At 30.5% G+C, this 27,313-nt stretch overlaps 1 protein-coding gene and 2 long non-coding RNA genes across 3 annotated transcripts; all 3 read left to right on the forward strand.

Moving 5' to 3' along the window:
- Positions 1-9,239: 9,239 nt before the first annotated feature.
- On the forward strand, positions 9,240-10,488 carry LOC141705184 (uncharacterized). Its single transcript, XR_012568238.1, has 3 exons — positions 9,240-9,313; positions 9,967-10,052; positions 10,394-10,488. It is a non-coding gene; the product is annotated as an uncharacterized LOC141705184 (long non-coding RNA).
- Positions 10,489-14,568: 4,080 nt separating this feature from the next.
- LOC141705190 (uncharacterized) lies at positions 14,569-15,939 on the forward strand. Its single transcript, XR_012568245.1, has 3 exons — positions 14,569-14,622; positions 14,735-14,854; positions 15,335-15,939. It is a non-coding gene; the product is annotated as an uncharacterized LOC141705190 (long non-coding RNA).
- A 7,514-nt stretch (positions 15,940-23,453) lies between these two features.
- Positions 23,454-23,882, forward strand: LOC141705166 (uncharacterized). The gene has a single exon (XM_074508232.1). The coding sequence runs from the start codon at positions 23,454-23,456 to the stop codon at positions 23,880-23,882; it is 429 nt and encodes a 142-aa protein (XP_074364333.1).
- Positions 23,883-27,313: the final 3,431 nt, after the last annotated feature.

Consider the following 27,313-nt stretch of genomic DNA (forward strand, 5'->3'; position numbering starts at 1 on the left):
CATAAGATTTTATTTTATAATTGTTATTTGAATTTTAGTATTCTTCAATTTTAATTTCCGACCTCAGTAACTCTTTCCCCTCTCTCAAAAAATATTAATAAATCCACATCTCACGGCATACTAAGCGCTTTCGGGTTGTATTTTAATATGTAAACTTTACCAAGATTATTTATTTTAGTTAATATTATCCGTTCATGCCATAATGACGGAGTAAAATACCAATATAAACCAACATTATCATATATTTTATGAATTATGAAGACCATAAGTTAAAGGTTTTTTTTACATAAATTCACACATACATATACATATATATATGTGTGTGTATATATTATATATACATATATATATATGTGTGTGTATTTATATATATATATGTATGTATATATATATATATATATGAAAGCCCATAATTTATTTATTTTTGTGTAAATACAAAAATATAATACTTAAAGTATGACATGGTTAGATATAAATATATATTCAGTTAGAGGTATCAATGGTTCTGATCCACATAATCATATTTAATATATAAGTTTATCTAGTTCATTTGTTTGTAATATTTAATTCGCAAATGTTTATAATAGATCTAAATATTAGTGTTAATGTGATAAATATGGTATATGTCAGTCAACTGTGTTATTAAAGGTCACTGGTAGGCTGTGATAATATCATTAAAATTAATGACGAACAATAATATTTTGTACAAATAAAATTTATTATAATTTAAATGTACTACCACTTTTTATAAATAACATGATTTTGTACTCAAGTTTCTCATGTATTAATATTATTTATTTTGTTATAATATTATTATTATTATTATTATTATTATTATTATTATAATTATTATTAATATAATATAAATAATAATTATTATTATTATTAGAATTTTTAATATATATGTTTTATAAACCTGCTATTAAAATGAAATATTTTTTCTTTTTAATGAAATTTAAAATTATTACTATTAATATTAATATTTAATTTTACTTTATATTTAAAATTCACTTATTTATATTATTAATTTGATAATTAATAATGTATGTATTCTCGTTTTTAGAATTTAACTTACGTTAAAAATAAGGACAATTTTTGTAGACAAAAAAATTTGAATCATTAACTAAAAGGGAAATTTAAGGGAAATTTCATTTGAAATGAGGGTTTTTAATTTTCGGAGCAAATAAAAAGGATAAGACAATACTACTCCATGCCAAATAGAAAAATAAACTGAGGGTAATATAATATTTTTTATTGTCTTGCTCTGATAATTAAGAACCTGCTCTGAAAATATAACATCTCTAACTAAATTATTATATATATACATATATACGTACATACGTACATATGTATGTATACATGCGTGCATGTATTTCTATAATAATTAGTTATAAATGAATATGTATATATTAAGTATGCAATTATTAATCTATATTAGTAAGTCATAACTTAGGTATTATATGATCCATGCATATATCTCTATAATAATTAGTTATAAATATATATATATATTAAGTATGCAACAACTAATCGATATTAATAAGTTAATGATGTGATAACTTATGTATTATATGAATTCTTATGCAATGGTTATCATTTAAATTTTTATACTAATTTTTAATAGAGTATGTAAATTTTATGAAGAAATTATTTTTAATGACTTACATATTAATGATGTTTTAATTGAGGTAATAAAAATTACATGAATGAATCTGTATTAATTATATAATAATGAATGAGTATTAATGATTAAAACAAATAATGTTTGGATATTAATTAATGTATTTATGATTAAATAATGAATGAGTATTAATGGTTAAAATAAATATTGTATGGATATTAACTATTATATTCATGATTAAATTTGCTCATTAATTACCGTATCTATGATTAAATAATGAATGAACATTAATGGTTAAAACAAATATTATATGAACATTAATTATTGTATTTATGATTAAATTTGCTCAGCGAACCCTTGTTGCTGTATTAGATATATAATAGATAGATTTGTTTCAGATGTAATATTTTAAATTGTCATGTTCTTGTAATATTTTATTTTTTAATTATGTAATGTATTTTAATAATAAGTAATATTTTTATTTTTAATCTTATTAATATTTAATTTTTAAATTTTAAATTTTAAACACGTTTAATCGGAGTGGGTCACTTGATTTACCGAGCCCATGAAGAAGGAGATGGCAGTGGACTTGGGTCACTTGATTTACCAAGCCCATGTTTTGCTTCAAAAATAAGGAAATGGCACTTGCTCGGCCTATATAATACGGCTTAGGGTTAGGGATTAGCACCCGTTTATTGTAATCAATTTCATGTAATCATGGTTTTGGAGGTGAAATCGAGTTGCAGCCGATTGATTTCTTTTTCTACACGAAGCTGTCTCATCATATTCAATCTCTCAATCGCCCCTTTTTATTAATTATAAGGTGTCAATTTCAAGACTCAATTCACTTGTACAATCTTTTATGAGTATAATTTATGTTTTTTTTTTAGTTTAATTCTTCATTTTTATTCGAATTTCTGAATTACTTGTAGAAACAATGAAGAAAGTGCTCCACGAATCTCGTCCCCGTCCCCGTACAGTTTCAACTCAAGTTTGAAAATGTTTTTATGTTTCCTGCAAGCAATTGTTGGGCTCACTGCTCACCATTTCATGGAGTGCAGAGATTCTTAAGGTCCTCTTCTTGTACAATCTTTTATGAGTATAATTTTTTTTTTATATTTAATTCTTCATTTTTATTTGAATTTCTGAATTACTTGCAGAAACAATGATTGTGTGTAAAGTGTATGAAGAAGAAATCTAGAATGGATACGTTCACGTTCATTTTTGGTTGATCTAGCTTTGTGTGTAAAGTGTAAGTAAGACACTGGCTACGACTTTGTTTCTGTAAAACGAATCTGCATGTTTATTATTAGTTATCTTTTTGGCTAGTGCAAACATAAACTAGAAGCAATAAAGAGGATTAAGCAGCAGACATGTTGACCATCATTTTATATCTTGCATATTTTCATGTTCAGTAATCATTCATGTGCATTACTTTTACATGAGAAGGTCTAGTAATAAGTTCCTTTAGATTAATATTATTGATCTTGTTATAAACTTATTCTTATAATTTTCTTAACAAGTGCCCTGGTTTTCAGCAATTGTTTGAGGAAGCTGTTGCAGGCCATCTAAATCCATAGCATCTGACCGTGATTTGCTCAGATGAAGCCTCAAAATATTATTACTGTGGATTCTTCTTTAATGTCCATCCAATTATTTAGAGCAGCTGCACCTGCAACCTACTAGATGCGGTAATGCCCAGAATAGTACATGGGTGCAGAAAGCAAAAGGTGCAGATAATTACTTTAGTCTCTTCATCTTTTTCAAAGACCCTATTTATATCTTTTTGCATATATAGGATAATAGGATGCCTCCGCTGGACCTTTGTTGCACTGTGGAGCAATCAGCTTTTGTTTCTTTGAAGTTCCAGCAGTCTCCAGTGCTTCTTTCGGCCTGAGCTGCTGCATAAGAATCTCGCTAAATAAGGGGTTCTGAAATGCTTTGGCCATGCTAATGAACATCTGCTGTTGCTTCTGTTCAGTCCTTCTCAGCCTCTCTTTAACAGATAACAGATAATTATCTGCATTCTCCTGTTCCTTTTGGATATTCATAATTTCAGTCCTCAACCTGTCGGTATCACTCTGTAATTGTTCGAGTTCTGCCTCCTGTATAAGGCGCTCTCCATCACTTGAATGCTGTGAACTCTTTTCATCCCTTAAGACATGCTGCTCAGGTTGCTGTAAATTGGTATAAGTAACACCGCCTCTCTTGTAGATGCTTCTCAAAAAAATTGAGTTTTGAATATGGTTCTCCCTGATCATGAGCCAACTCAGTCCGCATTTGTAGCATTTTCCGACCTTTCTTTTAATCAATTCGTCAAACAATCTCAACAAAATATATACAGCAACAAATATAATCCACCAGAATTGAAATACTACCCAACATATTACTGATGTCATCAGTGCAACCATATTGCCCTGGTTTTCTGCAATTGCTTGAGGAAGCTGTTGTAGGCCATCTAAATCCATAGCATCTGACCGTGATTGGCTCAGATGAAGCCTCAAAATATTATTACTGTGGATTCTTCTTTAATGTCCATCCAATTATTTTAGAGCAGCTGCAACCTACTAGATGCGGTAATGCCCAGAATAGTACATGGGTGCAGAAAGCAAAAGGTGCAGATAATTACTTTAGTCTCTTCATCTTTTTCAAAGACCCTATTTATTATCTTTTTGCATATATAGTAGATAAATACTTGGTATTCCTTCCGTTCCTCTGCGGTAATTGTTCATATTCCCAATTGAATACTTCTTAGGCGATTGTTCAGATTCCTGATTGGCATATGATCTTTAGATATATAGTCTTACCTTTTCACAACTGTTGAAGGAATTAACTTTAGTGAATAAATGAGGTCACAAATATAATGCCTTGCTAGCTTGTAATCAGGGTCTTAATTTTAACCATCCAGTCTTCTGTTGTAGACAACAACGAAATATTAAATGTGTACAGGCTCTTTTTAACAATGTTCACTAAATTAATGTGCTTCTCTGATTGGTTTGTGTACCTTTTTCGTAACTTCCTGTACCAGATCTAGACGCTACTCTATTCCCTGATGATGGCCGTACAGTATTTTTAGAATAAACTTTCTTGTCGAATATGGACTGATAGTATTTGTTTAATGTAAAAATAAACTAACAGCGCCATAATTTAAATAGGAATTTCCTTCTTCTTGTTATACTTGGTATTTGAATAAACACCTTTTAATTCATAGAGTAATTGACAATGTTGGAATTTGAATTTGTAAAACGTAGATGTAAAACGTATAAATTTACAGCAGACAAAAGTTTTCCATGGTGTGATTTGTTAAAATGATGATTTGAGTCCATAAAGTGCTTCTATTAATTTCAGCTTAATTGTAATTTGGAGTCGATGTCTATTATTCAGGTCTTAAGCTTACTAGAGATACTGAACGGAAGAATTTGTATGCTGATTTTGATGTGCATACAGTTGAGGAAACTTTTCCCACTAAAACTTCTCGAGTTGCATCTTGGATGAAGTAATTCTATTATATGCCAATCAAGTATTCCTTTGGCTAAATATTTATGCGAGTTTTTTTTAAATGCTATAATTTGTCATTTTATGCTATAAAATTACTAAATCTATGACGACACTATTAAATTTGGTGTTATGCTTTGACATGTAGTTTTCTGTTTTTCTGATGTTTTTGTGTGTGCTTGATTTCTTAGAACAGTAAAACAAGTTAAGGAATAGATATTTTAAGCTTGAAATGCAAGAGAATCTGATAGGATTCAGTTAGAGAGAGAGAGAGAGACGCTGGTGGAATAATAACTTCTATTTTCTGAATAATAGTTCAAACATGAACGTAATTAAAATATTGATGATCTTTTTATACTAAACCTCTACTTACAGTAATAGATTACAACACCCTTGCTATACTACTCTAGCTTTTCTGTCCTTAACCCCTCCTTCAAAACTATTCTTTAAAACAGGAATCCAAGGCCTTCTGTTGCGCACAGTATATTCTTGAACTTTTCTGTAAAGATTTGTATAATTGTACTTCATCAATTTGTTATCCATTTATGCTGCAACCACTTTCTCACTTTCTGCTCAGCCAAAAACTTAAGGGCCCAGTGGTCCGGCTTAATGAAAGAAGTGATTATCCATGAGATATGCTGTCCCAATTGCCTATGTATATGCATATGAAATGAACAGAAGTATATTGAACGTAATAAAAGGGTGCAAGGTCATCTTTCATTTTGCTATGCTTATAGTATTACTTGTATTGTCATATTGGTTGTAGTTGCACGGCCGCTTCAAACATCATCTGGGAAGATAAAGTAAAAATTCATTTGATGAAGTATTGGATCATGTATGCAGCACCTAATTATAGCATGTGCTTGATTATAATGATTTTTTCTTTTTAACTACAGAGTGGTACAAGTACAAGCATATTTTTTTGTGGGGAATGCTTCAACGTCGCAATGGAAGGAAATATAGTTGAAGACGTGAATATTGATGAAACGTGAATATGGTTGATGCGTGATTCCAAACCACCAAACCAGTCATCTTATAATTCTGCTAGAATTCTTAGAGATTGACCTAAAGGTTATTTCTCTAGTTAACATTATAGATTGTAATGTTTTCTTTTTCAAACTTAGATAATAATGTTTATTTGTTTCAGTTTAATTATTATATCGTAAAATAATTTTTTAACATGTGTGTCAGACAATCCCAAAACCCATCCTTCGCCAATTATATCAAAAAGGGTCGCCATATTACGAGTCTATCTAAAATTTTAAAGTGTGATACGAAATTACGCACTAACCAAATTTTTTCTAAATATTAACTAACATGCAATATCGATAAAAAGTAGATATTCTTATCTGTCACTCATTGCATTGAGCTTGACCTGGTTAATATTCTTATTTATCTTCTGCAATTTGTTAGTGCAAGAAGCTTGACCTAGTTTTCAGAGGGAGAACTAGAGGGCACTGGAGGGAGTCTCGGTATCTGTCAACTGTTTAAGTTGGCAGAAATTTTAGTGTTAAATTTTGAAAAAAAATATAAAATAATGTAATTTGGTTTCTTCAAATATTAGTCGGTCCCCCGTAAATTTTATTTCTGGTTCCGTCCTGTTAGTTTTTAACTCCTATATAATAAGAATGACATGTAAATTACACGTAGGTGCTCCTGTATGTAATATTTTATAGTCGATATAATTAATTTAGATATTTAAGTAGATAATTAGAAATAAACCCATATTTCGGGCGCCAAAGTTCGAACTCCACAAAATCAACGTTGTATTAAAACTATATAAATTTAGAAAAATCTCATAACTATTAAATCATGAACTGTTACTCATATTTAAAATCCTTTAAACATTTTTGTCAAAAAAAATATGACTTGAAATTTCAAAACATACTTGAAAAATATATGTGATATAGTCATATGGAACAAATATTGAAGTAGACAATGAGTGGGCTTGGCCGCGGGAGTGGGGCACTGAATCCAATTTAGACTTTAGGCATCAATATTGGGCTTAAATGACTGTTGTCTTCAAAAATCTCAAAATAACACCAAATTGTAATATGTTGTTAGACCAGAGATTTTGAATGCAAAAACTGAATTTTATTATAAAATCCAAGCTCTTACCTTAGTATATCTGAAAATTAAAGTGAATAACTGTAATGAATTTTTCGAGTTTTGTAAAACAAATCTCGATTTTATTAAAGAAAAAGTGAATAAAAGTAGGGGATGAAGATAAATATGGAGATAGAGATAGGTAGAAAGGGTGAAAAAGAAGGTAGGGCGGATAGGGTTAGGTGAAATTAGGGCGGCCGACTCTCATGCGAGAGAGAGAAGTTATTTTAATTAATGGTTACTATTAACTTCAACAATAATTGTCCAACATAGATCTTTGTCATGGATATTATTAGTTACCAACAACATTTTTTGATTTGCATGCAATATTTCGGAAAGATGTAGTTGATGAAAACATATTTTATTTGGTGTTTGCTGAAACAACATAGACCATAGAAATGTTGTAATTTCAGAGAGAGAAGAGTTTATGGATTTAGAAATGTGAATTGGTATTTCTGTAATTGATTTTAAAACTTTTTAGTTATGACATGCAGCAAATTAACAGAAAAAATGCTCACCGGCCAGCATGAGTATTTGTACAGGCTGATCATGTAAACCGCAATCTTTTTGTTATATCTACACTTAAACCTGTATTAAGTAATATCGGATAAAGTTATAACCTTATTTAGGTATAAATTTTGTCAATCGTAATTTGGGGCACGGTCGTAAAGTAATATTCTCGCTAAGAGTATCAGATAAAAAAAATTAGAAAGTTATCAAGGGCCCAACTAAAATATAAAGTAATAATTTCAGAATTATATGTATATTTACGTACTCGGCCTGACCCGATTAAAAACCCGGTTAAAATTTGATTATTCTAATATATTTTTTTATATATTTACATTTATTATGAATATAAATAATACTTTATGTTGTAAGAGATATGCCTGGACTTTAACAAGACGAAGACATTTTGTCAACCCTAAGTAAGTTATATTGTTATCTTAATTTGTATTTTGTACTTGTAACATTTTGTACTTCTAACAGGTTATAAGGTTATAAGGTTATCAGAATCGAGTATAAGGTGTCAATTTCGAATTTCTATTCACTTATACAATCTTTTCTGAGTATAATTTATGTTTTTTTATTTAATTTAATTCTTCATTTTTATTTGAATTTCTGAAATTACTTGCAGAAACAATGAAGAAAGTGCTCACCCCGTCCATGTGTAGTTTCCAGGTAATTCTTCATTTTATTGCGATTTAATTAATTGAATGCGATCATCATATATACATGTACGTTGTTTGTTTTATTGACTGCGATCTTACTGTGTTGTTTTGTTGCGCTTGAGTATGTTCATTCGACATGGATTTATTGCTCTATTTATCGTTGTTAGTTGTACTCGAAGAATTTAGTGTTTGATTTGATATTGTTCTATTGGTATAACTGCTATTGTTTATTTATACGTATAGTGTGATTTTGTAATTAATAGAATGTTATGGTGGGAGCAATTTATGAACATTTTTACTTTATTTAGTTCAATTGAATATTTATGAGTCGAATCTAGACTTGATTAATTAATGAGTCAAGTAGAATATTTAGACTAGAGCTTGAGAAACCTTATTCGAAAAGAGAATATAATTTGGGGACCTCTCTTGAGGTGTCTAGTTAACCATTATATAAGCCATAGGGATCGAGTCCGCTTAGTTTTATTAGGATATATTACCTTTTTTTTGTAGACTATTCTGGTGGAAACTCATATATTTTTAAGGAGCGAGCGACCCTTATTAATGGTAAATTTCTTCATGATCATATTTTCATTTGTATGATTATTTGCGATGAGGATTAATGATCGATTGAGCCTAATATGGAAGATGCAAAGTGATACTTAGTGCTTTGTCAAGTGGGTAGTGCTTTGTCAAGTGGGTGCAGAAAAAATAATTTTGTTTTACTTTCTATCAAGAAGAAATTTCACAAAAAATAAGTATGACTGTAAATTTGTTAGATTAAAACCATGTCTTTAAAGGGCCACGCCAGGTCTGTTTCTAATGTTTGTTTTCATATATTCTGATTGGTTAGGCTTATACTCGCTATCTGGAAGCGGAACTGCACGTGTTACTAGAAGAGAATGCACTCCTGCAACATGCTTTGGTAAGCAGGACACTGGCTACAACTTTGTTTCTGTAAAACCAATCTGCATGTTTATTATTAGTTCTCTTTTTGACTAGTGCATACATATACAAGAAGCAACAAAGAGGATAAAGCAGCAGGCATGTTGACCACATACTAATCATTTCATATAACAATGCAATACACACAGACACTGTAATTTTGCAGACAATGGAATTTTCACGAATCAAGTTCATAAATAATTTCTTTCATATTTTTATTTCTTATAATCCCCAACAGAAAGTGAGGCAACTTGAAATTCCTAAATAAAATTACAATTTGCAGATTAGTACATAGTGATGATTTGCATATGAAAAACATTATTGCTTTTGAAGATTCAGTTATTAGAACAACGGGTAATGTGAATTTTACATTGGATATGCTATGGAAACCTATGTAACCTGATGCAAATTGCTCAAAAGTTCTATGATAATAGTAGCTCTAATTATCGTTGTTAGTTGTGTATAGAGATTTTCCTATAATCCCCATACCTTATACACATGCGTACACTCAAATATAGACACTTTTGGTGAATTATGCCAACCAGTGAACCTTTGACAATTAAAATTAGATATTATTAATCGGTTTTTTTATGTTATCATCATGCTAACTTCTGGATGGAAATTATGCTTCAGGTTGCATTTTGAGATGCCAAGCATTATGGAGGAATGTATTTTGATTGTGTCGAAAGCAGCTGTGGGCACTTACATGTTCTGCTTGGGTAAGTTCAAAGCACTAATTCCCGAGTCCATCGTGTAACTTCTTCATAGCTACATACAATTCCACATACACACACACATTATCTGGACATTAGGCCAAGTAAAAAAACAGATCAGTGCCTAATAAGGAAAGTGGTTTAGTTACCTGATGATAGCAGTTGCAAGTCTGCAAGCCTTCATTAAAAAAATAATTAAGGTTATTTAGGACGGATTTATTACACATTATAATCTAATCTGTGACTCTTCCTGATTAGATATAATATCTGAATTTGTTGTAGACATCCTTACATATAGCCAGATTCTCTTCATATATATGCTTTGCTTACTGCTATGCATATTTCAGGTTTATTCATGGCAATTAATAAAAAGATAGATGAAAATTGGTCGATTGGAGTCCCTATTACCGGCATCCTTTGGAGGTTTATCATGGGACCAATGTTGGGGCCTTGCCTGTCTTTATTTAGGATTAGATGGTGAAGTGTTAAAGGCAACAATAATCCAGGTACTGACTATTTCGTAATGATACGTAGAAACTATAAACTCAGTGTTAACGAATTGATTTTGTTCAATGGCGATCTAACTACATATATTGTGAATGTTATTTAGGCGACACTTCCTCCAGCATATTTATCTTTCTATTATGCTCAAGAATATAGAATAGATATCGATTGCATTAGCCATGGGTAATTACTGTTTTTGCCACTGAAATGATACGTATAAACTATAAACTCAGTGTTAACAAATTGATTTTGTTCAATGGCGATCTAACTACATATATTGTAAATGTTATTTCAGGTGACACTTCCTCCAGCATACTTATCTTTCTAGAATATAGACTAGATATCGATTGCATTAGCCATGGGTAATTACTGTTTTTGCCACTGAAACTCTTTCCTGTATTTAGAGATCTACAAACTTATACTACTTAAAACCCAAGTAATACATTAATATATATATATATATAAAAATATATAAATACAGTCATATAAATATATATATTAATATAAATTTGTGTTTGATCTGATATTGTTCTATTGGTTTAACTGCTATTTTTTATTTATACACACAGCGTGATTTTGTAATTAATTGAATGTTATGGTGGGAGCAATTTATGTTTTATGGGCTCGAACATTTTTACTTTATTTAGTTCAATTGAATATTAATGAGTCGAATCTGTAGTTGAATAAATTAATGAGTCAAGTAGAATATTTAGCCTAGAGCTTGAGAAACCTTATTCGAAAAGAGAATAGAATTAGGGGAACTCTGAGGTGTCTAGTTAACCATTATATAAGCCATAAGTATCAAGTCCGCTTAGTTTTATTAAGATATATTACCATTTTTGTATATGATTATGGCCGAAACTCATATATTCTTCAGGGGCGATCCACCTCTATAAATGATAAATTTTCTCATGTATCATATTTTCAATTGTACTGGATCATCTGGGATGATGATTAATAATCGATTGAGCCTAATATGGAAGATGCACAGTGGTGATACTTAGTGCTTTGTTAAGTGGTTGCAGAAAAAAAATATTTTGTTATAATTTCTATTTAAGAAGAAATATTCACAAAAAATAAGTACGAATCATGGTCTTTAAAAGGGCCACACCAAGTCTGTTTCTAAAGTTTGTTTTCATATATTCTGATTGGCTAGGCTTATACTCATGACTTGGAAGCGAAACTGAACGTGTTACAAGAATAGAATGCACGTCTGCAACAAGCTTTGGTAAGTAGGACACTGGCTACAACTTTGTTTTTGTAAAACCAATCTGTATGTTTAGTATTAGTTCTCTTTTTGACTAGTGCATACATAAACAAGAAGCAACAAAGAGGATAAAGCAGCAGGCATGTTGACCACGTACTAATGATTTCATATATCAATGCAATACGCACATACTCTGTAATTTTGCAGACAATGGAATTTTCCCGAATCAAGTTCATAAATAATTTCTTTCATTTTTTTTTCTTATAATCCCCATCAGAAAGTGAGGCAACTTGAAATTCCTAAATATAATTACAACTTGCAGATTAGTACATAGTGATGATATGCATATGAAAAATATTATTGCTTTTGAAGATTCAGTTATTAGAACAACGGGTTATGTGAATTTTTACATTGGATAAGCTATGGAAACCTATGTAACCTGATGCAAATTGCTCAAAAGTTCTATGATAATAGTAAGAGAATCAACACATGGAAGTAAGTAATTTGAAGATTATATCTAAATGTTCATAACTACATAAAGAATGGAAATTATTAATACTATAGAGGGCTATATATCATTAATGTTATACAGGCTGAAAGTCAAGATGGATTATCATTATTAAACAAACCTTACCAGTAACTTTCTTATCTTCAACAGGTAGAATCGCAGGATACACTTGCCCTTTAATGCTAAACCTATGACTAAATGGAAGAAAGATAAATTGAAGCCGTAATCAGTTAGACTAGTTAGAGATGTATACCTAACTGAAAGTCCTAAAATGAAAGCCCTAAAATGGAAATTTAAATCTAATCACCTGCAAAATTAAAACAGTATAAATAAATTGAGAGTAGAAAATCAAATTCAAGAAAAGGAGTTTTTAATTAATAGTTTATAATTTCAGTTTACAATTTGATTTTTGTTAAGAGCGAGTGTAGTGTTTGTACTTTGTACTGCATTACTTGATATATGGTCTTGAAACTGCATTATTTATAATGCATTATTTGTACTGCATTATTTGAGATGAGTATTATTTGATATATGGTCTTGAAACTTAATCCTACTTTGTTGTTACTGGAAAATAATTGTAGCTCGCCAAAAAATATTCGAAGTTTGCCGTAAAAAGCATCCCTCCTGTAATAATTGCAGATCTACCGGTGCTTTAAAGGTGAATTTGAATATGTTTGCAGATGTGGGTAGATGATGGAGGGATGGGGAAAAATGAATGGGGGATGGAAGACAATAAAGTCAACCACCACAAGTAGAACTGTAGATATGCGTGTAGTGTATAAAGAAGAAATCTACAGTGGATACCGTCCACATTCATTTTTGGTTATAAGTAATACTTGGAAATAAATGTCAATAAGGAAAATATTACAGGAAATAGAACATTGAAACATGATAGGAGCATATATAACCTAATAAAAATTTTAGCTCTGTTTCTGGCCCCCAAACTCTACCTATTATATTCAATGAATTTAAATTAAAAAAATGTCGTGTCCCCATATTTGTGCCAACCGCCAAATGGTGTTGCCAGGTTCTAAGTCTTTCAAAGTGCCAAATCTGATACTTGGATATATTTGAATTTCCGTACCCGAGTCCAATTATTTAAAGCAGCTGCACCTACTGGATCTGGTAATTCCCAGAATAATATATGGGTGCAGAAAGCAAATATAAAGATAATTACTCTAGTCCCTTAAATATCTCTCTAAAGCCCCTATTAATCTTTTTGCATAGTAGAGAACTTAGTTCTTTCCTCTTCGGTAATTGTTCATATTCCCAATTGAATACTTTTCGCTTCAGTAATTGTTCAGATTCCTTATTGGCCCATATGATTTGTAGATATATAGTCTTATTTAGTTATTTTTCCACGACTGTTGATGAAATTTACCTTGGTGGATGAATGAGGTCTCAAATATAATGTCTTGATAACTTCTAATCAGGGTCTTCATTTTGACCTTCCAGTCTTCTGTTGTAGACAACAAGGAATTCTTAGATGTGTACAGGCTCCTTTATTTCTTCCCCTTCTATAAATCTTAGTACCTTATTCTTACCAACCTCAGAGCTCCACTGCTGCTTATATTTGATGTTTTTGGATTCGACTCATAAGCTGTAATCCGATTTCTGACACAATACACCAGCATCGCAAAAGATTTATATTTCTCATTACACAAATACATGAATCACTATTTCTTTTCGGTAAAACGCAGAACATACATAAAAATCTTTTAAGAGAATAATACCCAATATTCGATGTTCCGATCAAGAGTTTAGGCAAACTAATTTGACCCATCTAACTTTGGATGACAAATTATATTGAAACTTTTCCACAATTATGTTTCTCAAAACAGACACCACTTCTCCCTGTTGTGTGGTACAACAATTAAAGTGTACAACATGTAGACTTTCTTGCACTACTACTGCCTCTTGTGCCCTCTGGCATTGAAGTGTATAATGGTTATGTGCAGACTTTCTTGCTGGTAATTGCAATCTATGTAGTTAATTAGGTTGTAGTCTTAAGTTGTTTTTTTGGCTCGCTGTTTAAGTGCTTCTAACGACAACTTGCTCTTTGAAATATCTCTCTGTAAGTGATCCATGATAGAATTTTCTTGAGAATATAATTTCTGGGTTGTGGTGCATTACAGAATGACCAAAAAATGTACTTTAGAAACTATAAACAAAAGGGCGAATATAGTTTTAAGTTTAAAATGTGCCTTATGTATTTGTTGAGTGAGTGATTGAGTAATCAAGTTATGCTGCTTAATATACAATACCGGGCGTAATCTTAATTATATTCCTAAATGTTTTCTGAAGGTTCCCAGGCCTTATAATGCAAGCGAGGAGGAATCTCTGTTTGTTTTCCCAAGGTATATACCAATTATCGTTATATTCACGTTGCAGTCTTTTTATTTGAAATCATAGTACCGATAACTTGATGCAGGTTTTAAAATTTTCTCTAGTTTTGCTCCTCTGCTTCAGTTGAAACAAATGGTCATGCAAGAAACGAAGGATGGAGAGTTGATCATAATCCTCCTCCCAAGAAACAGAAGGATTACCGCGAAAGACTTCAGAGGAAGATTTAAAGGAGTGGCCCTACAGGTTAACTTTTGATGTATTTTCCTATTAATTTACATGACAAGTATATCCTAGTTACGCACGGTTTATTTAAAAGTACTTTTTTGCAGATATATTGTTTTTTTCCCTTTACAAACACGGCCTTAATCGGTATTTAAAAATAAATAAATTATATAACTGCAAAAGATAGTGATTGTTTTGCAAGTTTCCAAATGCTATATGCTGATTGGATCCATGGACGCCTCCACATGTTTGATAACTTTGAGATGATACGAACCTATGGTTATAGAAACATTTTGTACTTGGTGAAGTTGTATTATCTCTTTTGTAGTTTGCCTGTGTATATGTTCTCACATCTAAGATCATATTTGTAGGTATAGAAATGGCAGGACAGTAAAAATTGTAGGCAAATGGTTTCTTGGGTACATGAATGTTGGTGATTATTATCAATCCACATATATTAATATGAATTTGTTGACAGCTTTCTTTCTTTGTCTTCCATAGTTATGAGTTTCGACTTAGGGTTTCTCTTTCATCTTGTGGGAATCTCAACATGATATCGCGCATCAGGAACATTGACAACAGCCTTTAGTTTCTCATTTGGCTACCATACATATTTGTCTGTTTCGGATATCTGGTATGCACTGACATTTTTGAACCTAAATACTCTGTCACTGGTTGTAATGTGTTGTGACATGAAATAAAACAAAGATCATAGAAACAGGACTGGGCTAAGTTGGCAGTGACATTTAAGTACCTATTAAAACCTCTGCTATTTGTAAATGGTTGACGTTTTCGTGCTATGTATGTATGTCATTTAGTAATCTTTTGCATATCACCAAAATGGTGCTAGTGAGTACAATGCTACATTTTCAACTCCCTCTCACTGTTAGTTTCTAAGGGAATATATTACTTACTTAAAAGTAGAAGAGGCTTATGCTAAACGCTGCTTTAATATTTTTTTGAAAGCATTTCATTTGTTTTAAGTAGGTGAAATAAAGTTAAGTGCATTTACCTTTTATCAACACAATATGAGAGAAAAATGATCATACTGACACGTTTAAATTACTGCCACATTTTAGTACATGCACAATACATTTAAGTTATAGTTGAAATTGTCAAGGAACCAGTTACTCTAAAAACTCAAGGTATTAGAGAATGGCCCTTTACAGGATCTTATATTATTCTAACACTCCCCCTCACTCGAAAGCCCATTTATGGGTCGAAGAGTGGATCACGGGCGCCCATCTTTGGGGCATAAATTTGTCTTTCGTGTCCCTCTTAAATTGTGAGAAATGTTGGGGTTGGCATGGATCGAACCTGAGTCCTCTGCCGGCCTGAGCTCTGATACCATGTAGAGGAACCAGTTACTCTAAAACCTCAAGGTATTAGAGAATGGCCCTTTACAGGATCTTATATTATTCTAACAGAAACACATGTGTGCGTTATGTTTTACATAAGTGACACTTGAAGGCTTTTCAGATGTGCCATTTAGACACTTCTCCTTCTCAATGTTATTTTGATCATTTGCCACATAATAATAAAGGAGAAGGAATGTAGACTTTGCGATCTTGTTGCTTAATTAGATTTCTTGATACTATGAAGGCTTGCCGGAGTGAAATTTACAGTATTTAGCTCGTCCTCTTTTGTTTCTGCTACCTGGACTGACCAAAATTCATATGGTTTACAGTGAAGTGAGGATAGAAGGTTTGGAAACATTGGATTATCTAGACAACCTGTCTTATTGAAAATGCTTCACTGAACAAGGAGATGCAATTACTTTTGAATTTGAGGTATAGTCTTATGTGTGGTTCCCTAGTACTTAGTTTTTTACTTCAATAGTGCACAATAAATGAGCATAGTTGTCATCATCTCCCGTTTAGTGACACTCTTCTTCGAATTAAGGGATGTAAAAACTTAATTATGAACTAAGATTAGTGGAGGAAAATATGTGCAGTAAATCTCCTCATAAAACGTATATCAATTTTAGATATATAGAAGGGAGGAATATGAAATTTCCAGACTCTATTCACTTATACAATCTTGATTATCTATGTGTGTGTGTATACTGTGTGTGTATAGATATGATTGTGGCACAGTTAGACCATTGGACTGAATTATTTTACCATCTTTAAGTTTGTTCTGTGATTTTTTTTTAATTTTATTATCGAACTGCTACTTCTACTTCATAAATTTTTGAAATACTTGCAGAAACAATGAAGAAAATGCTCCATGAATCCCCCTCCCCGTTGACATATAGTTTCCAGGTAATTGTCCATTCTTTTTAAATTAATGCAAGATTTGTAATATTTGTTGTTATTTTTTTTAGATATTTTTATTTGCTATTATTTTATTTTTATTATAGAAATTCATGCAACTAAAATCAATAGATTTTTTGCAAAAAAAATAGATAAATCTCACTAGAATTGAAATACTACCCCACATAATACCTATGTGATCAGTGCAACCATATTGAGAGGTTAAGAAACATAGTGTCTTACCCATCATCGAGACTCATAAATCACATTTGTTTCATGCAAAAGTAGTCAATTTTTACCTTTTAAGTATTCACATTTGGAGTTATAAATCTCATATGGATACTCTAAATACCATATTTATTATTTAGTCATTTATACCTTTGAGGTATCAATTTTTTTGGGTACGTATTCCAAATTACTCCATTGGAGACCGGTCACAACTCATTCTGAATGGTTTACATAGTTAATGTATGTTATATCTTTTACCGACAATATTAAATCATACATATTTTACTTATTCATGGAAGTGGTGTGCATGACTGTAACATGAGAAGGTCTAGTTTTGCTCCTCCGCTTCAGTTGAAGCAAATGGTCATGCAAGAAACGAAGGATGAAGAGTTGATCATTATCCTCCTCCCAAGAAACAGAAGGATTACTGCGAAAGACTTCAGAGGAAGATTTAAAGGAGTGGCCCTACAGGTTAACTTTTGATGTATTTTCCTATTAATTTACATGACAAGTATATCCTAGTTACGCACGGTTTATTTAAAAGTACTTTTTTGCAGATATATTGTTTTTTTCCCTTTACAAACACGGCCTTAATCGGTATTTAAAAATAAATAAATTATATAACTGCAAAAGATAGTGATTGTGTTGCAAGTTTCCAAATGCTATATGCTGATTGGATCCATGGACGCCTCCACATGTTTGATAACTTTGAGATGATACGAACCTATGGTTATAGAAACATTTTGTACTTGGTGAAGTTGTTGTATTATCTCTTTTGTAGTTTGCCTGTGTATTTGTTTTCACATCTAAGATCATATTTGTAGGTATAGAAATGGCAGGACAGTAAAAATTGTAGGCAAAGAGTTTCTTGGGTACATGAATGTTGGTGATTATTATCAATCCACATATATTAATATGAATTTGTTGACAGCTTTCTTTCTTTGTCTTCCATAGTTATGACTAAAGAAATATTAAATGTGTACAGGCTCCTTCATTTTCCTAGTCCAGATACCATGACTAAAGTTCATTTAATTTTATCTGAACAACAGATAGTAAGATTGCAGTTTTCCAGTGTACTGGGCCTAGCTCTCACTTTCTTCCATTGTAAAGGTTAACGTTCCCATTGGGTATAAAACTGGTCTCATAAGTTTCTGTAGCAAAACTTATGTTATTCCATGTGACCACATATTCTCATAAGCCTTAACTTCTTTTTTCTGACTGCTGCTTTGAATTCGTAATTGTTTCCTTTTTGACAATGATGTTCACTAAATAAATGTGCTTCTGTGATTGGTTTGTGTACTTTTCTCTTAACTTCCTATAGCAGATATAGACGCTACTCTATCCCCTGATAATGGCCGTACAGTATTTTCAGAGTACATTTTCTTGTTGAATATGGACTTGGGATATTTGTTTGATATGAAATTAAACTAACAGCGCCATAAATTAAATAGGGATTAATGTCTGTCTTTAAGGAAAAAAGTGCTTATCCATGTGATATGTCCAAACTGCATATGTATATGCATATTAAATGAACACAAGTATGTTAAACGTAATAAAAGGGAGCCAGGTCGTCTTTCACTTTGCTTGGTTTATAGTACTACTTGTATTGTCATATTAGTTTTAGTTGGTATCTGTGATGAGGGAAGATAAAGTGAAAACTCATTTGATGAAGTATTGGATCATATATACACCACCTGATTATAGCATGTGCTTGATTATAATGATCTTTTCTTTTTTACTACAGAGGGGTATAAGCACAATTTTTGTGGGGAATGTTTCGACGATGTCATGGAAAGCTTAGAAGTGCAATAGAAGGAAAGGTAGTTAAAGACGTGAATATTGATGATGATGTCGACATGCTAGGCGGGGAACTTTTGGGACCGTTGATGTGTTATTCCAAAGCATTCATCAGATTCTAATTCTGCCAGAATTCCTAGAGATTGAACTAAATGTTATTCAGCGGATTCGTAGAGATTTTGACCTAAACGATATTACTTCTGAACCTAAGTCAAATTCCAATTCTGCTGAAGTTCGTAGAATTTATTCTTACCTGAACGACATTTTACACGACGACGGTTAACATTATAGATTTTAATGTTTTATTTTTCAAAATAAGTTAGTAATGTTATTTGTTTGAAATAAATGCTACTTTTCAAAGTCTTTTACGATTTTACTTTGAATTTTTTTTATAAAAAATACGGTTTCCAAACAAAAGTAACCACGTACAAATTCTTTATTTCAAAAAAAGTCATGTACAATAACTTTCTTATTTTGAATTTTGACATTATTCATGGTAAGCGATTGACTATTAATTTATGTCTAATCTATAAGATCAAATATAGTCATCTTGATGAATTCGTATTTATGAGTATTTTAATACAATGAAGTTTTTATATTTAATAGTAATACAAAATTAAAGATATTAACAATCAAAAGTGTGTATTGGCAAACGTGTCCAACATAAATAGGACACGTTTTTAGAGACAGGGCGAGTACGTTTTTTGTGAAACATTTTTACTGTCCAAGTAAAAGCCTTCAACTCACTAATCAACAATCATGGAGCAAATGTCAATTTTACAATGTTGACAATTAAAAGTCAAGAAAGTTAACAAGATTTAAAAACCCAACCTGCAGTCAGATTATGTACCTTGTTCAAGTATAATGTTTTCTTTCACATTCGGGTAAAGTACAAATTGCTTCTGATAATGTAAAGATAATTAATAACACCAAGTATACCGGTTTTTAGCCCTATATGGTACATGGGTAGAATATTGTTTAAAATGGCACGACATGTAAAAACAGTCCAAATAGTATGTAGAAACGCATAAAATGGTAACGTTTAGCTAAAACACTAAATTGCTTAGCGTGTTGGTTGTTATTAATACTATTTTTTTCCTTTTTTTGTCCATGACGCTAGATGAACTTGTGTTTGAGGTTTTTAATTTTTTTTTGTTATGCTAAACGTTACTTAAGTTAGATCGCTTTAAGTAACGCTTTCCCCAATTTTTTCTAATTGGATTGTTGTGCATTTTACTAAGTTTTAATATTTTTAAAATTTTAACGGGGCATTTTGAACCCTACAAAATTCAAAACTGCTAAATTAGATATTAGAATTTTAATTGGAGTTTGATTTCTAAAATCCTGAATTCTATATCAGTGTACCAATTATTAATTTATTATTTAATATTTCAAAAATCTAAATGGAAGTTGTTGAACTTTAGGAGCCCGTAAGGTTTATCTAGTGCGCACCCGATGGGTAGCGGCCGCCGGTTACCTACGTTAAAAAAAAATTGTTCAAGATTGTTAAATTAGCTGTCATTTATTAAAAAAAATTGGATATTCAATTAGTTTATTAATTAAAATCCAAAAAAAATTATAATAATAATTAAAACTGAATAAATACGTATCAAGATAAATCAAATCATAGTCTTTTTGAACAAAACTACGATCGTTGATCGGATCTTTCACTGTTGTATATTTCTCGCTCGCATTGTTGACATATACATCATTTTATAAAGACAATCCAACAATCTGTTGAAATTGTGAGAACACAGAAATTTGACGTGTCGAAACGCATTCGAACAATTAATAATAGTCGTAATCTGATAGGACCCCTATCAATGAACCAATATACGAAATTTTGTAGATCTACGATTCCAGAGAACAAAACAAACAAACTAAACTCTCACAATGAGAGAGAACAAAACACAATATATAGTTAAGAAAACCTATACATAGAACTAAAACTCTTAATGAAGAGATAGATTTATTTGAAGTAAATAAAATTAGGAAAAATTATCAAAACAGTGTTTATCATTAACCAATCGAAAAAATAAGAATTAAGGTTTTGCGAAAGAGAGAGATAGGAGGGCAACTAGTTTTTAAATATTTCTAATATCCAAAGTGAATTATTGAACCTAAAAAATTATTAAATAAGGATACACCCCTAAGTTTATAAATATTAATTTAAAAATGACTATTGAAAAAATAATATTAAATAATATTTACGGCCGAAAAATAGCACACAATAAGAAATTTAAAATAATAATAATAATAATTATATACTACGTGTAATTTATAATACAAAATTAAGTTAGCAATTAAAAAATATAAAAAAAATATTAAATTTTTTATTATTTAAATTATTTAAAATTATAACCTTAAAAATATTTAAAATTACTCATATAAATTACAACAATCAAACAAACATGATATTAATATACTATCAATATCAATTATAGCAATCAACTAAACATACGTCATATGATATTAGTTTCATATATCGTTAACCCAATACCACCTTCCAAACCCTTGCCATTCCCCTAACAAGTGAAATGACCTCCTGAAGATAAACTCTTAATTAGCGCATGGTTGAATGTGTCGATTGATCCCTTGATCGGGGCGAATAAAAAAGGGTGAATTTTGGGATCAAATTTGTAACTATTGTGAATAAAGTAATCACGGTATTATCAAAAGAGGGGTAATATCTATCAAAAAAAGGTGGCAACGAAATAAATGAAGGGGCTTAGCAATATAGAACATGTTATGAGGAAGCTGTCTCAAAAATGGGGAGTGGTACAAATTTGGACAACATAATTGCGGCAGCTCATGGTTTCCATAAAACTAAATACAATAAGAAGTTTAATTTTGACAAGCATTGGAATGATCTAAAGAGATATCCTAAATGGAGACAGCCTAAAGAGACAAATAATGGAAGTGCAAAGAGAACTAAATTTAGTGATTTTGGGAACTACTCATCATTGATGAATGAAACACCAACAGATGAGAATGTTGTTGAATCACCGGTTCGTCCTAAAGGTACAAAAGAGCTAAGAGGGACGGGAAAAAAAGGCAGAGTTTAATGATCTTAAAAAAAAGATTATGAAGAAATAAAAGCTAGTTTATGCAGGAGATTAGATCTAATGGCAGAGTTCAATGAACTTAAGAAAAAGAGGAGGCTAGGATAGAGAATGAATCAGATATGCAACTTCTTACGCTTGATACTAGTATAATGAAAGAGGCTCAACGAGAGATTTATGCCAAAATTATTGAGGAAGTCAAATCAAGACGCAGGTGGAACTAGCCATTGGAATCTAGTTGCTTGTTTATTTTTATTTGGAATTAGTTGTTGGAAACTAGTTGTTCGTTTGATTCTGTTTGGAATAAGTTCTTGGAAGCTAGTTTTGTTTGTTTCTATTTGGAACTACTCGTTGTAATTTAGTTCTTGTTTATTTTTAGTTCGAACTAGCCGTTTTCTTTTATTATTTTTATCTCCTATAAAACATGTCTGTTCTTTGTGATAGTCTGCAACTCATTTTTTTCATTCACAGTGCAATCAAAATATATACTACGGATGAGAACTCTGATATGTCTAAAGAATTTATTGAAGAAGGCTCGTCAACCACGACTAAACGAGTGATATGCAAAGACCGCGAAGCGGGTCATGAACGATTGGAGAGAGATTATTTTGCTCAAAATCCAGTATACCCTCTAGATACATTCCGACGACGGTTTCGAATGGGAAGACACGTGTTCCTTCGAATTGTGGATGCTCTTTCAAATTTTGATCCATATTTCAGCAGAAGGTTGATGCATTGGAAAGAAAGGGCCTATCACCTTTACAAAATTCACGGCGGCCATACGCATGTTGGCATATGGAATTGGAACGGATGCGGTTGATGATTATGTGTGCATTGGTACGTCCACTGCAATTGAATGCTTGAAAAAATTTGTTACCAATATTATTTTAATTTTTGAGAGTGAATATTTGCGAAAGCCAAACTCAAATGATGTACAACGTCTCATAAAAATGGGAAAGGCTCGCGGTTTTCCCGGAATGATGGGGAGTATTGACTACATGCATTTGCAGTGGAAAATTGCCCTAAAGCATGGAAAGGGATGTTCATGAGGGGTCATAAAGGAGTTCCAACAATATTGCTTAATGTTGTTGCCTCATCGGACCTATGGATATGACATGCATTTTTTGGAGTTGCTGGTTCTAATAACGACATGAATGTGTTAGACCGATAACCGATATTTGATGATGTACAAGAAGGTCGTGCTCCTAAGGTAAATTACAATATTAATGGTAACAACTATAACATGGGGTACTATCTAACAGATGGAATCTATCCTGAATGGGCTACGTTCGTGAAACAATTCCACGCCCACAAGGTGAAAAGAGAAAATTGTTCTCCAAATATCAAGAAGGTCATCGAAAAAACGTAGAAATGACATTTGGCGTGTTGCAATCTCAATTTGCAATTGTACATGATCCAACACAATTTTGGGATAAAGAAGATCTCGCTAAAATAATGAGAGCGTGTATTATACTACATAATATGATCGTTGAGGATGAGAGAGACACACACGTCACTCCCTTTGGCGCTTTACCATCTTACGATGATGCAACATATGGCTTACCGCCTCCAAACTTAGGCGAAGAATCTTTAGCCTCTAATGAAATGTATATCGGAAGGACTATCCAAATTTGTAACAGGCAGAAACATCGTCAACTACAATTCGATCTGGTTGAGCATATCACAATGTTCCATAATAATGATTAACTAGCTCTGTAGCCCGTGCAATGCACGGACATGCTCTATATTGGGCGAATCGATATTATTTTAGTTTTTCTTGTTGATAATATTTCATGTTGTCCCCCCTCCTAATGATGATGGATTTATTTTTGTATATGAGTAGATTTTTATTTTGATGACATTGGTGCAATAGTGTTATCTACAATTAACGTAGAGACTTGTAGTGACATTTCTTGTTTTTTACTGTTAAGGACGATCCATGGAAATTTTTTAGAAATTTTAGTAATTTTACATAATATAGTTGTTTGTTTACATAAGATTTTATTTATAATTGTTATTTGAATTTTAGTATTCTTCAATTTTAATTTCCGACCTCAGTAACTCTTTCCCCTCTCTCAAAAAATATTAATAAATCCACATCTCACGCATACTAGGCGCTTTCGGGTTGTATTTTAATATGTAAACTTTACCAAGATTATTTATTTTAGTTAATATTATCCGTTCATGCCATAATGACGGAGTAAAATACCAATATAAACCAACATTATCATATATTTTATGAATTATGAAGACCATAAGTTAAAGGTTTTTTTTACATAAATTCACACATACATATACATATATATATATGTGTGTGTATATATTATATATACATATATATATATATATATATATATATATATATATATATATATGAAAGCCCATAATTTATTTATTTTTGTGTAAATACAAAATATAATACTTAAAGTATGACATGGTTAGATATAAATATATATTCAGTTAGAGGTATCAATGATTCTGATCCACATAATCATATTAATATATAAGTTTATCTAGTTCATTTGTTTGTAATATTTAATTCGCAAATGTTTATAATAGATCTAAATATTAGTGTTAATGTGATAAATATGGTATATGTCAGTCAACTGTGTTATTAAAGGTCACTGGTAGGCTCTGATAATATCATTAAAATTAATGACGAACAATAATATTTTGTACAAATAAAATTTATTATAATTTAAATGTACTACCACTTTTTATAAATAACATGATTTTGTACTCAAGTTTCTCATGTATTAATATTATTTATTTTGTTATAATATTATTATTATTATTATTATTATTATTATTATTATTATTATAATTATTATTAATATAATATAAATAATAATAATTATTATTATTAGAATTTTTAATATATATGTTTTATAAACCTGCTATTAAAATGAAATATTTTTTCTTTTTAATGAAATTTAAAATTATTACTATTAATATTAATATTTAATTTTACTTTATATTTAAAATTCACTTATTTATATTATTAATTTGATAATTAATAATGTATGTATTCTCGTTTTTAGAATTTAACTTACGTTAAAAATAAGGACAATTTTTGTAGACAAAAAAATTTGAATCATTAACTAAAAGGGAAATTTAAGGGAAATTTCATTTGAAGATGAGGGTTTTTAATTTTCGGAGCAAATAAAAAGGATAAGACAATACTACGCCATGCCAAATAGAAAAATAAACTGAGGGTAATATAATATTTTTTATTGTCTTGCTCTGATAATTAAGAACCTGCTCTGAAAATATAACATCTCTAACTAAATTATTATATATATACATATATACGTACATACGTACATATGTTTGGATGTATGTATGTATACATGCGTGCATGTATTTCTATAATAATTAGTTATAAATGAATATGTATATATTAAGTATGCAATTATTAATCTATATTAGTAAGTCATAACTTAGGTATTATATGATCCATGCATATATCTCTATAATAATTAGTTATAAATATATATATATATATATATATATATATATATATTAAGTATGCAACAACTAATCGATATTAATAAGTTAATGATGTGATAACTTATGTATTATATGAATTCTTATGCAATGGTTATCATTTAAATTTTTTATACTAATTTTTTAATAGAGTATGTAAATTTTATGAAGAAATTATTTTTAATGACTTACATATTAATGATGTTTTAATTGAGGTAATAAAAATTACATGAATGAATCTGTATTAATTATATAATAATGAATGAGTATTAATGATTAAAACAAATAATGTTTGGATATTAATTAATGTATTTATGATTAAATAATGAATGAGTATTAATGGTTAAAACAAATATTGTATGGATATTAACTATTATATTCATGATTAAATTTGCTCATTAATTACCGTATCTATGATTAAATAATGAATGAACATTAATGGTTAAAATAAATATTATATGAACATTAATTATTATATTTATGATTAAATTTGCTCAGCGAACCCCTGTTGCTGTATTAGATATATAATAGATAGATTTGTTTCAGATGTAATATTTTAAATTGTCATGTTCTTGTAATATTTTATTTTTTAATTATGTAATGTATTTTAATAATAAGTAATATTTTTATTTTTAATCTTATTAATATTTAATTTTTAAATTTTAAATTTTAAACACGTTTAATCGGAGTGGGTCACTTGATTTACCGAGCCCATAAAGAAGGAGATGGCAGTGGACTTGGGTCACTTCCATGTTTTGCTTCAAAAATAAGGAAATGGCACTTGCTCGGCCTATATAATACGGCTTAGGGTTAGGGATTAGCACCCGTTTATTGTAATCAATTTCATGTAATCATGGTTTTGGAGGTGAAATCGAGTTGTAATCATGGTTTTGGAGTTAAAGACACAAATATATTTATATATTCGTGAATAATAATATTATTTTTATACTTTATTATAAGATTCATGAAAGAAGATATAATAAGTACACTATATATATTTGAATAACATTTATAAAACGTATTAATTTATAAACATGTTCATTTTTGCCCCAACTTAAATGTTTTCAATAAAGTTGTTTTTTTATAAAATACTTTATACAAAATAATACATTTATGCAATAATTTAGTTGTTAACCTATGTAGTTTTCAGAATTTCTAATAAAACTCGATCCAATTCAAATTAGTAAAAATCCGATCCAATCTGAATCGGTAAAAAAAAAGCCCAATAATACCACCCCAAGAATATAGAGGGAGACCGACATTTCTCGAAAAACCCACCCCAATTTGATCCGTACAAAATCAAACCCTGCGGGCCAAAGTCCGGCCCAATTTACATACCCAAATCGAGTTGTTTATATCTGTAACATACCCAATTTAATCGAAGCATGATGCACTTATACAATCTTTCAATCTCTCAATACACGATGCACGAAGCAGCCTCATCATATTCAATCTCTCAATCGCCCCTTTTTATTAATTATAAGGTGTCAATTTCAAGACTCAATTCACTTGTACAATCTTTTATGAGTATAATTTATGTTTTTTTTTAGTTTAATTCTTCATTTTTATTCGAATTTCTGAATTACTTGTAGAAACAATGAAGAAAGTGCTCCACGAATCTCGTCCCCGTCCCCGTACAGTTTCAACTCAAG

The sequence above is a fragment of the Apium graveolens genome, unplaced genomic scaffold (assembly GCF_009905375.1).
Source record: "Apium graveolens cultivar Ventura unplaced genomic scaffold, ASM990537v1 ctg8610, whole genome shotgun sequence".
Lineage (NCBI taxonomy): Eukaryota > Viridiplantae > Streptophyta > Magnoliopsida > Apiales > Apiaceae > Apium > Apium graveolens.